The following is an 18,429-nucleotide window of genomic DNA, read 5'->3' as shown; positions in this document are numbered from 1 at the left end:
AGCACATTGGGGCTTGTTTCTGTGCGGGGTCTTTAGGTGCGACTGCATTATAAAATATAATAATGGAAATTCACTTGAAACAAAGAGGAAGATTTATCCATATGCATACACTTCACAGATTAATGTAACTGAGATGTTTGAAGTTAAACATTTGTTAACAGCGAACAGAAAAATGTCATTTGTTGCTTTAAAAGAAGCTAAAACATGTTGAAAACAGCTATCTCTGTAAGGCACTTGGACATCTTTAGATAGAAATCAGCTGGAATAGGCAGAGAGCTGAATTATAAACTGACCCATCATTAGAGCTCTTGCAACTAGTCTGCAGATGTACGGTGACTGAGTGTATTATCCTGGTCAAAAGTGAGGTAGATTTGCCTTATAATGGGTCAACTTTAAGTTGGAGAAATTGGGTCAGACAAAACAGAACTTCCTTCCCACTCTAACCTTTCAGCTGTTTGGAGAACTGAGTCCAAACTTAAACCTTTTTGCAGGTTCTAAAATATTTAATCTTTTGTCCCCTCCTGTCCCATTATGTTGAATAGTTGTGATTCTCTGCATGTCCAAGACTACACCGGGATACACCATGATCCTCCAAGAAATGCTCTTTCTTGCCATATTCCCAGCTTGACCAGATGCAGTGTGCTGCAAATCTCATGAGAAGGCCTGTCCTTGTGAGGAGTCCTGGCCAATTATGCAGACTCCAGACATGGTCCAAACTGCTTGTCCAAACCAATCCTGGAGGTGAGCAACCTTTTTAAAGCAGGAATTCTCAATTTTTGTCATAGTGGGGAGCACCTTTTAATGGAGATGGAGTGTCGCATAGATACCTCCCTTCCAGAGGTGCTGGAACAATTTGTATAGTAGGGGTGTGGAGAGCCATTGAACCAAACTGTAAACCCTGTATATGATAGAAAACATTTCAAGTTAGGGGGTGAGGCAGCACCCCAAGTTCCAGCACTTATGCTCCCCTCTCACTTGATATCATGTGGGTCCTGTCCGCTTTCTGTCACATTTGCATAACATCTCTGTGGCAACTACATAGAAAAGTAACAGTAGGGAAGTGTTCAATGTATTTTTAGCTGTCTTCTAATGCAGTTGAGTAGCTGGATATAAGACAGAAAGACCGTCAGCTTTCTCCAACAACTAGTGGTCCACAGACCACATTTTGAGAACTAGTACTTTTAAAATTCGTGCAATGTTTGGGGGCCCCATGCCAAGTTTTTCATTAAGACATGGGCATGCCAGGGCTGGACTTTGGAAGCTTAGGCAGTGCTGTACGGATACCTGTGTAGAACATCATGAGCCGTAAAGCTCATAATTCTGTACGCCACCGACTTAATGAACTCCCAGTAACCAGAGACACAACAGTTCACTCATCAAGTGCATTGGGGACACTCAATCATTCCTGTTCGATAACAAGACAGTGTTTCCCATGAGCTGGCAAGTTGCCACTTTTAATTGCCTTTAATTCCCCTTGAAACCCCGGTAATACTGGGCCAGTATGTCAAATTACCTGCTACTGCATGTGACACAGGCTGGGCACCTAACTACGTGTTGACAGTTGTGTACCAACACCTTTTTGGGGTACGGAAACAGAACTTACAGGGTCCTTTGGTCCATGAATGGTTGTGTTGTATTTAAAGGGTTTGCTAATAACATAGTCACCACATGCCTGTCTAACCCATGTTCCCTGTGGAGCAAATGATGGAATCATTCTGATGTAGATTGCTGGACTCGTTTGGCTGCTGAACTGCAGTGTCTAAAGTTTTCAAATTCAATCATTGCCACTGTGAAGCTGATTAATTCTGAGATGTTTTGTCTCCCAGTGGAGCAGCAGTAGCAGCAATGAAGGACTTAGAGCAGATATAACACAAGCTCCAGTTCCCTTCAGTTCCCAACATTCCTTAGGAATTAAACAAGACAAATAAGTTTCCCTTTTCTCCCTTTTTTTCTTTTGATCTTACATCTAAGAAAGAGTGAAAGAAAAACTGTCCAATGATGTTCATACTAACATCAACCATCCCTGCCCAGAATAGTTGCAAATATTTGTCATCAGAGGAAAGAATCTGCATCAAAATGTTAGGCAACTAAATACGAGATTTTCAGAGATGTTGAGCACTTGCAAATACCATTCATTTCAGTGTTTAATTAATTAATTGGTTTAAGTAAGGTTCTTAACTTTGCCCATCCAAGTTTGAACATTTAGGCCTCAGCACGCATTGCTGATGGATGATGATGAAGGGGAAGGGAGCTGGTGCTCATCAGATGCACCTAGTACTGCAGCCCCCGGGCATGACCCGTACCTAAGCCCAGTAAAGCATAAGTCTGGAATAACAACATCCTTTAAAAAGATTGCTCCATTAACTTTTCACGGACTTCCGTTAGGATAGACAGCTCTCTGCTTCAGTCTGTTATACGTAATGGTCTCTTGGTTGAAATATCTGTGTCCCTCAGGCTTTTCCGAGAGATGGCTGCACCTGCTCTTCTAGTTACTCAGTTATTGAAATTGGCTGGGGTTATACTGTATCTTTAAAGCGTAGTCAGTTTTTGGAGGCAGTGAAGCAGGGGGAACACAGAAATTGTGCCACCTTCCCCAAGGGTGCAGAATGCACTTCTTTCTCTCTCTCTTTCTGGTGGCCAGTGAGGAAAGGGTGTAACATTAGCAGTATCCAGATGGCTATTTTGCTATTGGTTTTATGTGGGAGGCATTGAGATACTACAGCAGGGGTAGGCAACCTATGGCACGGGTGCCTAGGGCGGCACATGAGCTGATTTTCAGTAGCACTCACACTGCCCGGGTCCAGGCCACCAGTCTGGGGGACTCTGCATTTTAATTTAATTTTAAATGAAGCTTCTTAAACATTTTTAAAACTTTATTTACTTTACGTACAACAGTAGTTTAGTTATATATTATAGACTTATAGAAAAAGACCTTCTAAAAACATTTAAATATATGACTGGCACACGAAACCTTAAATGAGAGTGAATAAATGAAGACCCGGCACACCACTTCTGAAAGGTAGCTGACCCCTATACTACAGTGATGGTGATGGACAGGAGTATAAAACTCCAAGACAGACCAACAGATGGATGGCCTCACCCCGCCCTGGTTCAGTTTGGGATAGGCTGCTGCTGATAATCCCTTGCACAGAAAGCAGATTTGCACTCAGGTCCTTGTACAAGGCCTGCCATTGTGCCCAGCCAGTGCAAATAGGTGGTGAGGGGAGCTCCTTATGCCTTCTTTTTGTCCACACAGGGGCTAAGCACAATAGCTCCCTTCATTATTTTGGAATACTTGCATGGAGCAATGCTGGTTATCATAGGCAGGTGTGTTTTGCAATGATGAGTTATCTGACAGTAGTGCTTAGAGGTCCCAGTCAGGGACCATTTTGTTCGGTGTTGTACAAATGAGTAAAACAAAGACAATCTCTGGCTCGGAGAGCTAAAAATATAGGACATTGACAAGGAATATGACTGTGGTAACCTCCGAGGCATGCTGCAAAGCCCGTCTTTGCCCCTTGGTCTTCGGGGAGCTTGGAAGTGGGTGTTCAGTGTGGACATTTGGGGCAGGAGATGTCTGACCATGTGCTCAAGTTTTTGCATGGTATATACCTGATTGGAAAAGTTGTGGTTTTTCAAAATTGGATGAATGTAAGTTTGGCCCTGGAAATTTTTGATTCCTATGGGTGTGGCTTTACCTGTTGGGAAGTGCTGGATGGGAACAAGAAAAATGGAAAATATAACTGAACCCTGCATACTCTGAAAAATCATGGAATAGTCATGGAGCAATTTTGTTTTCAAGCTCTTTGGCCTCTGGGGCCAAAGGAAAAATGCCGAGGTTTTGTTTTACCTAGCATCAGATGCTTCTACATTTACCTGAAAGCTCCAAATCTGCCAGATGACATTCAAAACCTAAGCCTGCCGGTCCTAATTCCTAGAAGAAATGTCCAAGAGAGTTACTGAACTACCCACAGTGGGCCAAACTGAGACCTAGTGTGATTCCAACTCCATTGGCTTCAGGGACTGGAGTTACATTGTTTTGCAGTGGGCTTGAATTTTGGCTCCTTGTACTTAGAGGCAGGGCTGCTGGCAGGGAAATTGAAGCTGCAATATAGAGGAGAACTTTATTCACCCATTCTGCACACGTCTATAGTGTGATCTGGCCAGTGCATAGGCCACATAGCTGGAAGAATTGCCCATGGGCAGCATAGTTATTTCAATCTATGCCTCTGTCTGATTATAGCGCCTCAAAAATAGCCAGCTGAAAGGGAGACAGAATGAATTAAATCCTGTAGTTTCATTTTGTAGCGTGTTTTTGGAAGGGGGGAAAGAAACAGAGCTCAGAATATAAACTGCATGTTAGAATCGGAAATAGGTGTAATATAGTGATATAATTAACTATATAATGGCCACTGACATGTAGATCACAAGAGGGTGCTATATACTTAGCAGAAAACAGGCCATGTAAATAGCACAGGGCAACTATGTCTGTGTGATACAAATAAAGGACGGGACCACTCACTGTAGTAACTGTCTCTTACTGGATTATTCGTTAGATAATTCTGCTGCAGCTCTGTCCCCGTAGCAGAATTCCTGGAAACGTTTTGAATGTTTAAAATATTAACGCTGAAGGAAGTTTCAAAGGGAGGAGAGAGAGACTTTCGATTGTGAGGGAGACGGGTGAGACACCCAAGCAAGCAAAAGCCAAGGAAATTGCTGAGCAAAGCAGCAAAACAAAGAAACACAGAAATGTCAGACAGATTAAAAAACAAGTCGGGAGGAAATCAAGGATAGTACAGGAGAGGTAGCAGGGTAGGGCTCAAGAAACAGAACGGCTGCTATTGTACAACCAAAGAGTAACATTGTTATACACAACCATCATCTGTTAAACTTGGTTTGGTTTGGCTGTAAGCTCGTTGGGACAGGCCAGTGTGCTCTGTGTTTGCACCACACAAGAAAAGGCGTTCTCCTGTCTGCTAGCACCTCACTGTGGGATCCAAAGCTTGATTGCAATCTTTGGCCTTCTGCCTTGCTCTGCACATGGAATGCCTCGGACATGAAGTCTGCCTTCAGGCCACATGGAAATCTCATACCACATTTATGTGAGTGAGATACAAAATGACAAGCTAAGGAAATCTTCTTTCACCACAGGCAGCACCTTCTATGCTAGGTAAAGGAAGCTTCTGATTTAATCACCAATGAGGAAGTCTCTTTAGGGAAGAGGACGGTGGTAGGACCTAGGAGTCAGGAGAACTCAGTTCTGTTCTTGCTTCTGCTAATACAGTGATCTTTCTTTGGCAAATCAGGGGTTAATGTCTCTAAGCTCAATTTCCCCCGTGTAAAATAGGATTAGTGAAAAGCATTATGGTCCTGATTCTGAACCATGCAAGTCAATATTGACGTCAATGAGCACAGGAACATGCCCTATGTAAATGGAAGAAATTAATTATTAATTAATTAATTATTATTGCTTACAGGGACTACTTAACCAGGTATGGTGACAGCTCTGTCTTTTGTACCTGAAGAAAACAGGAACAGCACCAGCTGTGACCTAGAGAGGTACCTGTAACTCCCAATGGGCCTACATCCTGGTAGCTGTTGTTTGCAAGACTGGGCCTTTCAAGGTTAAAAGCCTGCAATTCTGCATAAGAAATATCAGTTGTCGTTCCTTTCTAATGCTGATTGTGGAGGAATTCGAAGCCAGAAGGGACATGCGTTTTGTGGCAAGTTCACAGGTGTTGATTTGCATGTTAATTTGGTTATGGGATTTTTAAAATCACAGTTGTAACAGTTTGTTGGACTTATCATAGAATATTAGGGTTGGAAGGGACCTCAGGAGGTCATCTAGTCCAACCCCCTGCTCAAAGCAGGACCAACCCCCAGATTTTTACTCCAGTTCCCCAAATGGCCCCCTTAAGGATTGACCTCACAACCCTGGGTTTAGTAGGCCAATGCTCAAACCACTGAGCTATCCCTCTATCCTAGTGATTTAAAGAGCTAACTGTGCCCACTTCACTCTTGGTGGCTTTATAAAGGAAATTCGAAGGGTCAGACGTGAGGGGTGGAATAGCATAGGGGCACTACACTGGCAGAGGGTGACCAGATAGCAAGTGTGAAAAATTGGGACAGCGGGTGTGTGTGTGTGTGTGGGGGTAATAGGAGCCCATATGAAAAAAAAAACCCCAAATATCGGGACTGTCTCTATAAAACTGGGACATCTGGTCACCCTAGAGGGGCCTAGCAAGTGCAGTAAGAGAGGACGTTGCAGGACAGGGTAGCAGTGTTCACGGCACCTTGCCCCTCCTTTGTCTCCTCTTCCTACTTGCCGTTCTGTCTCTTTCCATACGACCCCTTACATCTGAACAGCCTTTCCCATCCCCTTTGCCCTGAGCGGGGCCAACCTGCCTGTGGTGCTGAACCCAAGGAGTGGGAGTGGCTTGCGCCTTCCATTGCCTGGGGCTGTATGGCCCCTAGTGTGGGCTAGAGCAGCCCAGAAGGATGTCCTAAATTGTGCCCCAGCTGTAATATCCACTGGGCTGTTTGCAATCAGGGAATAGCCGGAGTGTTGGGATGTCCAGCTAATGCCTCCTCCCTCCCACAGCCCACTCTTTCCTGCCCCCAACACACCTCCTGCATGGGTGCATGTGGGAACTGGTGCAGAGCCTCCTGAATTGTCATTGTGCCTGCTGGAAAAATCCCCTTTGCCAGGGTATTCGCAAGGGACGGGGCTTTTATGGCTGCTTTGTGCCCGTCTTAGTGCCTTACCTTGGCCTCCTTCAAATTCCTGCTGTAACCTCACTTTCCCCAGCTAGGTCTCATTACTGGTGCGCTCTCCTCAAGCTCGCACTCTCATTACAACAGCTAAACAAACCCACCAGAGCTAGCGAGCGTGAGATGAAACAAGCCAAGCCTTCCCTGTAAGTTAGTGCATCTGAATAATCCCTTTGTTATCATAAACTTCTCAAATCATTATGTGATACACAACTACTCTGCAGAGTCAGCAAGGCAGATTGAGCGGGGCACCTTAGAACCAGGTGCTAGCGATTTCACCCCAGCTCTCTTCCACCAATAGTCATGAGAACTGGCATAATAATGAATAATGTGGTAAAGCAGAGCCCTCATTTCCAGAACAGCAGAGTGCGTGGAGTAGTCCCAATTGCAGGCCGTCCTACACGGAGAAGTCTTCTTAAATGAAAGGTGAATGGAGCGTCTATTTCTGTGGGACGAGTAGCACAGACCTGGCAAATACAGATGCAGCTATCCCTCTCTTTCCCCAAACTCCACTTTCTCTAGTCAGATTTAGCGCGAAGCACTTCAAGTATAGACTGGTTTAGGCTATGTCTACACTGGCAATTGAGTGACAAAACTTTTGTCGTTCAGAGGTGCTACCCCCCCACCCAAGACAAACGTTTTGCCAAGTCAGGTGTCTGTGTGAACAACGCATTGTTGGCAAAAGTGCTCTCCTGTCGACAACGCCAACACTGCTCGTTGGGGGTGGAAGTATTTTGTCAGCAAAAGTGCCGACAAACAACGGCTACGCTGCCTGACTTTTAGCTGTCTAGTGTAGACAAAGCCTTAGAGACAGGGCTGCCTGGGGGAGGAGCAAGTGGGGCAATTTTTTCTGGGTCCCACAGCGGTCCCCACAAGAATATAGTATTGCAGCTTTTTTTATGGAAGGGACCCCCAAAATTGCTTTGCCCGAGGCCCCCAGAATCCTCTGGGCAGCCCTGCTTAGAGGGAAAGGCACTTGGGCAGCCTGTGTTGGGTAACAGTGACTCTACACACGTTTCTCTCATGTGATAATAAACCAACATGACAAGCTCCCCTGGTGGGTTAGGGAAAGGCAAAATTGGCATGTAGGTGCCCAGTGCCCATCGCTCTGCCATGGGAGTTAGGCCACAGGAGTTAGGCACCTAAAGATCAATTATGCTTCTGGAATATCTCCCCCATAGCCCTTAAACTGCTGATCTGGCATCTGGGCCACGAGTCTGTCTGTCTGTAGAACATGCTCAGCTCCCTGTAGCCAAAGGGGAGGATAAATCCTTGGGGCACTGATACTGGGGAGAGTGTCCCGAAGACACACATGCTTCTGTACAAAGGCATGTCTGCTGGGGGTGGGGATGGGAAGAATGTCAGATATTCCAAAACCCCTGAGGCCAAATTTTCAGCAGATGTAAATCTATGTCACTCCACTGCCTTCAGTTTACTCCGCCAAAGGATCTGGCCCATAAGACATGTTTGTACCTGGCCTCCTGGTGACGTGGCCAGGGCAACATTAAAAAGTAGCAGCTGTGGATCATAAAAAAGGAGCCATATAAATGCCTAATAGATTGAGTGCCCCTTCTTGCTATTATGGGTTCTATCCCCTCGTGGAAGGTAGGTCGACTCCTATTTAACTGAGGTTACACTTGATCTGAACCAAAAGAAGCCAGTACTTTCAGGAAGAGCAATCAGATAAAACATAAGTCAGTGTTCCCTGCCCCAGCTGGTCTTTGCCCCCCTGCTTTGCAAATGGAAAAAAAGAGACCTTAGCAGCAGTCCGGGCTGGTTCCCTCCCCTCCCCCTGCCTGGCTGTCTTTTGGGCACGGGGCACTTAGAACTAGGAGCACAGCTTGGTGAGGGAAGAAATAAAATAACTGATTTCATCAGGTTTCATCATATTCACGGCTAGTTAACTATGAACTGGTGACAGTTAACTGCTGCTCACAGAGCCACAGGAGAAGCTCTGATTTCCCTATTGCTGGAATAAGCAGCAAACACACAGACAGGCTCTCTGCTTCCTTTAACCTGCAAAAACAAGGGAGTCCTTCAAAGCTCATCCATCCGCTCAGTCCTCTCTCTCTTCCCTACATTCTAAATCCCTGATAGTGTAAATCCTCACATTTGCTTCCCTCCCTCTCTCCCTCAGTCACACACACACTCTCTCCCCCTCCTCCCTAGTCGGCTGCTATCTGATCTATGATGATATGTGATCTCTTGGATACAACCACACACACACGCACACACACAAACTACCAGGCATTGCTACCCAGCTGAGCAAAATGTCTTTCTCCTAGCAGCGGTGCTCATCACAGCTTTCAAATCCTTGATGATGTGGCCATGCTTTCCCCTCTGCCTTCTACTTTCTCTCGGTTTCTGCCTGCTCTTCCTGCCCGTTGGGCATCTTTGCCCTCCTCTCTGTAGCTGTATGGACTCCCACACCATAGACTGCAGGGATCAAGGACTTCCCAGTGTTCCTAATCTTTTTCCACTGGACGTACGGAAACTTCTCATAGCTGACAACAACATTCAGGCTATACCGGCTGATTTCTTTATCTTTTATGGGGACCTAGTCTACTTGGACTTCAGGAATAACTCAATCACCTCCTTAGCAGAGGGCACTTTCAGCAGTTCCACCAAGCTGGTGTTTTTAGACCTAAGCTACAATAATTTAACGCAGCTCGATGCTGGGATATTCAAGTCGGCAGAGAAGCTGATAAAATTAAGCCTTGGGAACAATAACCTAGTGGATGTGGATGAGGCTGCTTTTGAGAACCTGGAACAGCTCCAAGTGTTAGAACTGAATGACAATAACTTGCAGAGCCTCAACGTGGCTGCCCTGGATGCACTTCCGTCCCTTCGGACTATACGTCTAGAGGGCAACCCGTGGGTCTGTGACTGTGACTTTGCCAACCTCTTCAGCTGGATACAAGAGAATGCATCTAAGCTTCAGAAAGGTAAAGCTAAATGACTTGCAAGAAGGCTGTGTGTGTGTGTGTGTGCGTTCTCTCACGCTGTTCCTGTTGGTCAGCTTGTCTGTCTGGGTGTATTGCCGGCAGTGATCCAACCTGTGAATTCTGGTCCTACCACAATTACACATTTGAACCAGTGAGTCCCTTAAAATGAAGCCGGTTTCCTTTAGTAACAACATCCCCTCCCAGTAAATGTGATATTTTTGTCCTGAGACTAAAACCTATCCAGGTTGAGAAGGAGCCTTTTCAGTTAGGGTAACCCAGCACTAATTCTCTTCCAGGCTTTGGTTTCTATTAAGTAAATAAATAGCTTTCCCTTAATAAGCCCTTTGAATGGCTGAATATTTGTGCCAGCACATGGGGGAACCTGATTTTACCCTGCCTTGATTTTCTGTGAAGCAGCACAGGATAGTTCAGTCCACGCATCCCAATTTATACCACTGTGGTTGTTGACCCTTTCCTGGAATCAGTTCCTTTTGATTGCCTGCATTAGCATCTCAAATTCCAGCTTGGTTGTTGCTGGTTTTCAGACAAATAACTTAGCTTTTAGTTTTGGAAGCCAATTTACATGAGAGCTCAAGCTGCAAAATTTGAAACGGCATCCAGGTTTGGATCTGGAACACCTGAAATGGCAGAGCACTTGGTTCTGGGGTTTTGGCTGGTTATTTTTCAGATGTGTATCGAAATAATATTAAAGCAGCCATGTGCAGGAATCCAGACTCTCCCTGCCCAAAGCTCCTCTTAATCTTACAAGCCTTATCTTGATATCAACCACAGTTCATGGTTCCCAACAAGCATCAGGTCATAAACTCATGCCACTCAGCCCCCAAGATGCAGGTGAAAGACAAACAGCTAGGAGCGTAGGTGCTAACAGTGTTACTGAGGGTCCACAAAGTAACACCCCAGTGAGATCACTGCTGCCCAGTCTGCTTCTGAGTAGAACTATGTTTGACTTGGGAGGATTAGGGGGTGGGGTGATAAAAGGCTGAGACTTGAGAGCCAGGGAGAATGGGAGGAGATGGAGAAAAAAGGAGAATTCATACTCTAAAGAGCATCTCTGTGTATTTCAAGGAGTGTCAGAGGCAGAGGGGGAAAAACACAGAATGAGCCAAGAAAATGATTTCAATAGCTTTTTCCCTCCTCTTCATTACCAGAGAGGCTGTAATCACTTATATGAGCTCTCCCTGTGCTTGTGACCTTGGGTGGCATTTTTGATACATTAATCTTGTTTGCCCTAGGTGCTCAAGGATGTAATGGAACCAGCTCCTATTAGAGATGAATGAAGTGATTTGGGGAGAAAAAGGGTTGATCTTCCCACCCCCACCAGGCGTGAGCCGAATCTTGACCTACTTCCCCTACGATGCCTGGGGCCAGCTTTAGTCTGTCTCTGAGCTGAGTGTTGGCAGGATCTGAGCCAAAGCCTGGCCCATCTCTTCCCTGTATCCAAGCCAAACCTTCATCCATCTGCCCCTCTGTGTCCTAACGGAACTGTCACCTATTTCCCCCAACTCCTTGTCTCAACGGCATTTTAATTTTTCTCCCCAAACCTTTAACTGAGCAAAAGCTATGATCATTTCCCCTCCACCTCCTTACCTGAGTCAGCATTATCCCTCATTCCACCCCTTTTTCTTAGCCAATCTTTCTCCCATGCCCCCAAACCAACCCAATCTGTTCCACCTTCAAAAATATTCAAATAACTAGACCCTCCCTCCCCAATCTGCCTCCCTTCCCAGCATACCTTCCTCCTCCCACTCCACTTTCACCCTCCCATTGGTCTTATGCCTGTTTCTAAGTTCACCTGTCTTTCTTTTGCCTGGAAATCCCTGGAGATCAAGTTTTCTTACAGGATTTCCCATGCTTCCTGGGGTCAGCAAAGCTAAAAACACTTTTCACAATGTTTTGTTTAAGTCATTTCCAACCCCAGATGAACCCAAGAATATCTATATATTTATTCTGAGCTCCAGAAGGAGGTGAGAGATGGAATCTCTATCCTTAGAGGTTTTTAAGGACCAGCTTGACAAAGCCCTGGCTGGGATGACTTAGTTGGTGTTGGTCCTGCTTTGAGCAGGGGATTGGACTAGATGACCTCCTGAGGTCTCTTCTAACCCTAATCTTCTATGATTCTATGAGAGGAAGACCACTTGGAAGTCTCTGGGTAAAGATAGAAGAGGTAAATAACAGGGGTAACATCATGGTAGGGGTCTACGATAGACCACCAAATCAGGATGAGCTGTGGATGAAGCATTTCTAGAACAAATAATAGAGATATCCAAAACACGAGACCTGGAGGTAATGAGGGACTTTAGCTATCCAGACATCTGTTGGAAAAGTAATACAGTAAAACACAAAATTTCCAGTAAGTTGTTGAAATGTGTTGGGGACAATTTTTTTGTTTCAGAAAGTGGTGGAAATAACCAAGAGGCAGCCATTTTAGACTTGATTTTCACCAACAGGGAGGAATTGGTAGCAAATCTGAAGGTAGAAGGAATTTTGGGTGAAAGTGATCATGAAATGATCGATTTCATCATTCTAAGGAAAGGAAGGAGTGAGATCATCAGAATAAGGATAATGGACTTCGGAAAAGCAGACTTTAACAAACTAAGAGAACTGGGAAGTAAGATCCCATGGGAAAAAAATCTAAGGGAAAATGGAGTTCAGGAGACCTGACAGTTTCTCAAGGAGTTGATATTAAAGACAAAACTGCCAACTATTCCAGTGTGAAGGAAAGATAGGAAGAATATAAAAGAATAAGGATCCCTCTTTAATGGCCTGTAAATCAAGAAGGAATTCTACAAAAAGTGGAAACATGGGCAAATTGCTAGGGAGGAGTACAAAAGAACAGCACACGCATGTAGGGACAAAATTAGAAAGGCTAAGGCACAAAGTGAGTTACAGCTAGCAAGGGACATAAAAGACAATAAGAAGAGGTTCTGTGAATACATTAGGAGCAAGAGAAAGACAAAGGAAAGTATAGTTCCTCTACTTAACAGGGAAGAAAAGCTAATAACTGATGACATCAAAAGGGCTGAGGTATTTTAATGCCTATTTTACTCCAGTTTTCACTAAAATGGTAAATTGTGACTGGATACTTAACATAATTAATATTAACAACAAGGGGGAAGGAACAGAGCCAAAATAGGAAAACAACAGGTTAAAGAATATGTTAGATGTACTCACGTCAACAGGGACTGATGAAATTCATCGTAGGGTACTTAAGGAACTAGCTGAAGCAAGCTTGAAACCATTAGCAATTGTCACTGAGAACTCAGGGACTATGGGTGAGGTCCCAGAGGACTGGAAAGGAGCAAACATAGTATCTATCTTAAAAAAGGAGAACAAGGAGGACCAGGGGCATTATAGACCAACCAGTTTAATGTCAATATGTGGAAAGATACAGTATCAAATGATTAAACAATCAATTTGTAAGCTCCTAGAGAATAATAGGGTTGTAAGGAATAGCCAGCATGGATTTGTTAAGAACAAATCATGCCAAATCAACCTAATTTCCTTCTTGATAGGGTTACTGACCTAGTGGATAAGGGAGAAGCAGCAGGTGTGATATATCTTGATTTTGATAAGGTTTTGGACCCCAAATAGAATACGAGTCAACAATGTTATGCAAATGCAAAAAAGGCTAACACCATTCTGGGGTGTATTAACGTGAGTGTTGTATGTAAGATCTGGGAGGTAATTGTCTCCTTACCCCACTTCTTCCCCCAAGACCCCATCCCCGCCCCACCTCTTCCCAGACCCGCTCTGCCCCTGCCCAACCTCTTCCTGCCCAGTTCTGCCTCTCTCAAGTTGATCGGGTGGAAGGGAGGTGCTGGAGTGGAAGGGGAGGAGCTGGCTGCCTGTGGCATAAGCTCTCACTGATTTTTTTCCGTGGGTGCTCCAGCCCTGGGGCACCCACGGAGTCGGCGCCTGTGCGAACAGCAGTCCACGTGGACGTTTGGTGATCAGACTAACTGAATTCCCTGATGTGCTGCTGCAAGTTTGGAGTCACAGAGGCTTGTTCTTGCTGACAGCACATCAAGATAAGTAGGGCAGCCAGCATTATGCCTGGAAACAGTTTGGAAAGGAAAGACAGGGACAAATTGTGCAGGTTTCAAGATAAAGGTCTGAATTCAGCACCACACTTTTCCTTTTCACGTCTAGAGCAATCCCAGTGCTGGAATATCACAGTACATGCTAATGGGGAAAGCTGAGATGTGGCGAACTGACTGGTGAATATCTTCACTTGAGATTGTTTAGGTATATGTCAGGATTAACAACACAGATTGTCAAGGGACAGAGCTGTAAAGTTATTGAGCCTGGGAATCTCATATGCCTTTCATTCAACAATACTGAGTTCCTGTTTGAAAAGAAAAGGAAAGAGATACCCCTTCCTGAAATACAGGTGGAAATTTAAGGGGGTAAGGGACTGATTCATCAATGCCCTATGGTTCTTTGCACCAGCTATAATGCCCCATCAATTTCAGTGGACATCGTTGGCAGGCTCAAAGCTGGTTCAGGGCATCAGGGTGGATTGGAGGAGGACAAAGTGGGCCAGAAGAGGCAGGAGGTACACATCTGCTATTCTGTGGCTGCTAAAACAACCATAGGGGTGTCCCCAACCTGCACTAGGGACTGAACTGGGGCCAGGACTGCAGCTTTCAGATACTACCGTGAAATATGGCCCCTGTAAGGATCAGAGACAGGTAGAAAGTAACAGAAACTAAGTGCCTGGGGGGGGGGGAGGTGGGGAGGAACTTCAAGATAGTCAGATGCTGTAAAATTACTCTTGATTGTGAGCTTAAAATGAGACTGTTGAAAATGCAGTTTAATGTGCCCTGCCTCTCCAGGATAGCAAAGAATAACACAAACTGGAACTGTGTATCGAGTCCACCAACTACCCCACTCCTAAAATTTGGGCATTTCCTTAAAATGAGATCCTGATCCAAAAGTGCCTTGGGTTTGGGTTTTGCAAAACAGACACCCAGCTGATGAAGTTGAACCCCTAGTTGATGAGGTTTGAAAAACATTCGAACCACTCTGCAGTGTAGCCCATCTGAATAGAAATTCCATTCTGCTGCAGCAGATATGGGTCAAACCCCAGAACAATTCATCCCAAACACCCTCCTTCCCTCTACACTCCAAATGTTTGGATAAATCGGTGACCTGGATATGAATCACAATTCAACCCATAACGTTTTGCAAAACTTACATCCATTGTGCCTGATTTCTAATTAGCAGGGCAACTGTTGGAAAAGGCCTCTGAAGTTGCTTTTTCTGCTGATCTGTCTTTGACTGTTTGACCTGAAAGTCTTTTCTCAGCTATGCTGCTCCTGCCTATCTGGCTCTGTTACTTCGCACAAACAGCTGGCATTTGATTCCTTTTATAGATGTCAGGCTTATACACCTAACCTTTATTTCTAAATAAAGCATTACTCAGCAAAAAGTGCTTCTTCTCACACCCTAAATTGAAAGCAAACTTGTGACAGGAGCTGCATAAAATGTTTTGCACTCAAAACAAAGGGCTGCTGATCACTTTGCCAATTTTATGGAAGGCAAGTGCATATTTTTAAAAATGCAAAATGTTGAATTTTCATCACAATCCAGAACAAAGGGCAATCCCCCTCCCCCCGATCTAAATTATTCCAAGTTTAGTGAAGACTGAACTTGTGCAATGCATCAAGTTGTCAAAAGAAGTGTAGGTCAGTGTAATAATAATATTTGGATTGTATATAGCAGCTTTGATCTGAAAGGATCCGAAAAGTGCTTTCCAAACTATGGAAGAAATTCAACCTGAGGTTTAAATTGGTGCCGGCTCTCTGCACGGGGGGTGAATTTCATTGGATATACATGTGGCACCATTAAATTGCAGTAACCAGGTAGATGATGGGTGCACAGAATACTAAGAATAGTGAGGGAGAAAACCAGGGCAAATGGCTGCTCTTAAGAAATCCTCCATCCGATCTGTAGAGTCTATGCAGAGAAGTTGGGGTCTCTTTCATTAATGATCTCATTTGGATCAAGGGCTGAGCTGGCTTTGCCAGGATTTGACCCTGTTGGTTGAAGGAGTCAAGGGAAGTGCACATTTGAGGCTTATGCCATTATGACATCCCCTCTGCTTCATTCTATTGGCTCCATAACACATTTTATTTTTTGCTTGCTGGGTTTTACCAGAGGTGATTGACAAGGTCCAGATTCTCCAGAGTGGAAACTTTAAGAGGGAAGGAGCTCACATGGGCTCCCTTAAGGAACTTGATAGAAGTGGGGTGAGAAATGTGCTATTAAAAAAGCAAGAACTAATGCAGAGCATTTGGACGGTTGGTGTGAATAACTTTCAGAGGCCTATTCAAACCACCCAAGTCTGCTGGGTCTGCAGGCCTGGTCTAGGGAGATCTTGGGACTATTGGATAAAATCTTGACCTAACTGAAGTCAAAGGAAATTTTGCTTTTGACTTCTGTAGGGTCAGGATTTCATCCATAGTCTCATGAGATTTCTGGTATTTGCTGCTGCATGTAGAATGAAGCAATGCCATGAAAATACAACCCTGCTGCTCCTGCGATCTGTAACAACCTTCCTGTGTCTCTGGACCTCATCTGCTCTCGCTCTCTCTCTCTCTCTCTCTCATGTCCCATCTCAGCTGAAAAGGTCTAAACTTCTTAATTTCACTCTTCTAATGTTATTTACTACTGCAGGCCCTGATGCTGCAATTTGCTGCTTGCAGGTGCACCATGAACTGCAGGATTGGGGCCTAACTCTGCCATTTCATCATTTAAACCTGTAAAGCCTCCTGGGCACATAGCTTGGAAGGAAGATGCAATTTTAAAAATTAAATGCTATAAAAGGACCCCATTGATTCTCCCCATTCGCATGGAAAAGGTGGGTTCCGATGAAATGCAGGTGCTGAAGGGAATTCAAGTAGCCTGGGGTGCCCACATTTAATTAAGTGCTTTGCAGAGGTCTCTATTGTTATTTTATACCTTGCATGGACATGCCTTGGGTAGCTGTGAGCATGACCTTGTTTACTAATGGCTAATGCATTTTTAACATGACTTTTAATTAGAGTTTAAATAGTCCTTGAAGTGTGACTGTGGTGTCTCCTTTCTGTCATCTTGCCTTTTTTTTTTTTCCCCCTCCCTTTCAGTGTCTTAGGAAAAAGCCTTTTCAGGAAGAGTGAGGAAGCTGGTGTGCTGCATTGCTCTTGCAAAGAGCAGCCACTGTGCCACTAAGCCTAGTGTCAATAGTACAGGCATTCTCATCTTGTTGCTATTTAGTGCATACCCCATTTAACTCCCCCCTGCACTTTATAGGAACAAAAAGCTTTGATGGTCTTATTTGCTAAAACGCTGCAGCTGTGGAACTATGTCAAAGACTTGCATCAATTTAAGGAGAGGGTAGAGACTGTGAATGGCTATTATCAAAACAAAATGGTCTGGTGTAATCTCTATAATGCACCACCTCCTTTTCTGGAGTCAGATGCCCACTATGTTGGCCACTCAGACTCCCTAACAGATTTTAAGTGGTTATAAATGTACGAAATCAACGGTCCCAACAGAGGGAGCTGTAGTGCAGATGGGGAACTGGTTTTCACTGGTGCACTATTTACCACTGCTCTGAACATGGTTAGATGACACAGTGGTTTAAATGACAATGCTGTCTACATTAGTGCTATCAGTGGTCCCACCAGTGAGACAGCAACAGTGGGAGATTCCCCATCTAAGCCTAGTAGAGTCACAGCCACATCTCCTGTACTGAAGTAACAGTGGACTCGTAGCTCTCTGGTTTCCTTTGAAAACTGTTGGAAGGGACCCCACTGGTGGCAGGAAATCTCACGTGAAAATACAAAGGCCCCAGCCTGAGCCATGTCATTCTCTTGTTTGCCAGGCACTCTTTACATCAGCTGTTGCTCCGCTTTAGAAAACTGTGTGCATAAGAGTCACGTGTGACCTTAGGAGAGCCAAAGGGCATTGGCGTCATATCACCACTGACAAACGCTCTGCTGTACTAGTGCAACGAGCAGCTTTGTAGTCAGCCACCTCCCCGATATTGACCGCTTAGAGATGAGCTGCACAACAGAACTGGGAAGCAGGCTAGGGATGAGTGAGGGAGTAGGAGAAAATGAGAGCCGTGATACACAGTAGATGAGATGAGATTATGGGCAAGTTTTCCGGAGTGAGGAAGTGGAGGTTGAATTGAAGGCAGTAACAGGAAATCAATGTGGGATTCCCAGGATGGAGCAATGGAAAAGAATAACTTTAGTAACAGTGGGTTTTTTTTGTAGAATGGAGTGGGATGAGATCAGAGGGAAGGGTTACAATGGATGAGAGTCAAGAGATGACCAAGTCATGGCATGTAGTCTAAAACAGTATGCTTCAATTTATTTGAACTCCTGATGTAGGTTCTTGCTGCCAGCAGCCAAATCCTGGCCACATTGACATCAGTGGCCCTAATGGACTCAGTGAAAATGGTAAAGGTTAATTTCAAATGGTGCCCTATATGTAAAGGCACAAGTTTTATTTGAATTTCTAGCCAGGTGGAAAGTCAGAAACTAGTGACCTTTTTGTCACTCCTGGCTTCCTGCCAGCAGTACCTGTACCTGTTTCTCTGCTATACGCACAAGGCTGCCTTTACCCTACTTGCTAGTATAGAATTAGATCGAGCTTTCACCGAAAAGGCAGCAACTACAATCCATTTCCATAGCACAGCATT

At 44.6% G+C, this 18,429-nt stretch overlaps 1 protein-coding gene across 2 annotated transcripts in view; it reads left to right on the top strand.

Moving 5' to 3' along the window:
• Nucleotides 1–570: 570 nt before the first annotated feature.
• Nucleotides 571–18,429, top strand: part of LRRC38 (leucine rich repeat containing 38) — a 35,110-nt gene continuing 17,251 nt past the window's right edge. The window contains exons 1-2 of one of the 2 annotated variants that reach the window (XR_012654774.1): nucleotides 571–741; nucleotides 5,478–5,559. Coding sequence is in view for 1 of the 2 variants with exons in the window: in XM_032775374.2 (XP_032631265.1) it covers nucleotides 9,089–9,716 (628 nt within the window). In the remaining variant the exon portion in view is untranslated. Of the gene's footprint in view, nucleotides 742–5,477; nucleotides 5,560–8,697; nucleotides 9,717–18,429 lie in introns of those variants that run through there. The other variant, XM_032775374.2, reaches the window with a different exon arrangement.

The sequence above is a fragment of the Chelonoidis abingdonii genome, chromosome 23, assembly GCF_003597395.2.
Source record: "Chelonoidis abingdonii isolate Lonesome George chromosome 23, CheloAbing_2.0, whole genome shotgun sequence".
Classification (NCBI taxonomy): domain Eukaryota; kingdom Metazoa; phylum Chordata; order Testudines; family Testudinidae; genus Chelonoidis; species Chelonoidis abingdonii.
Note: the sequence above shows the minus strand (reverse complement) of the source record. Positions and strands in the feature narration are given on the sequence as shown.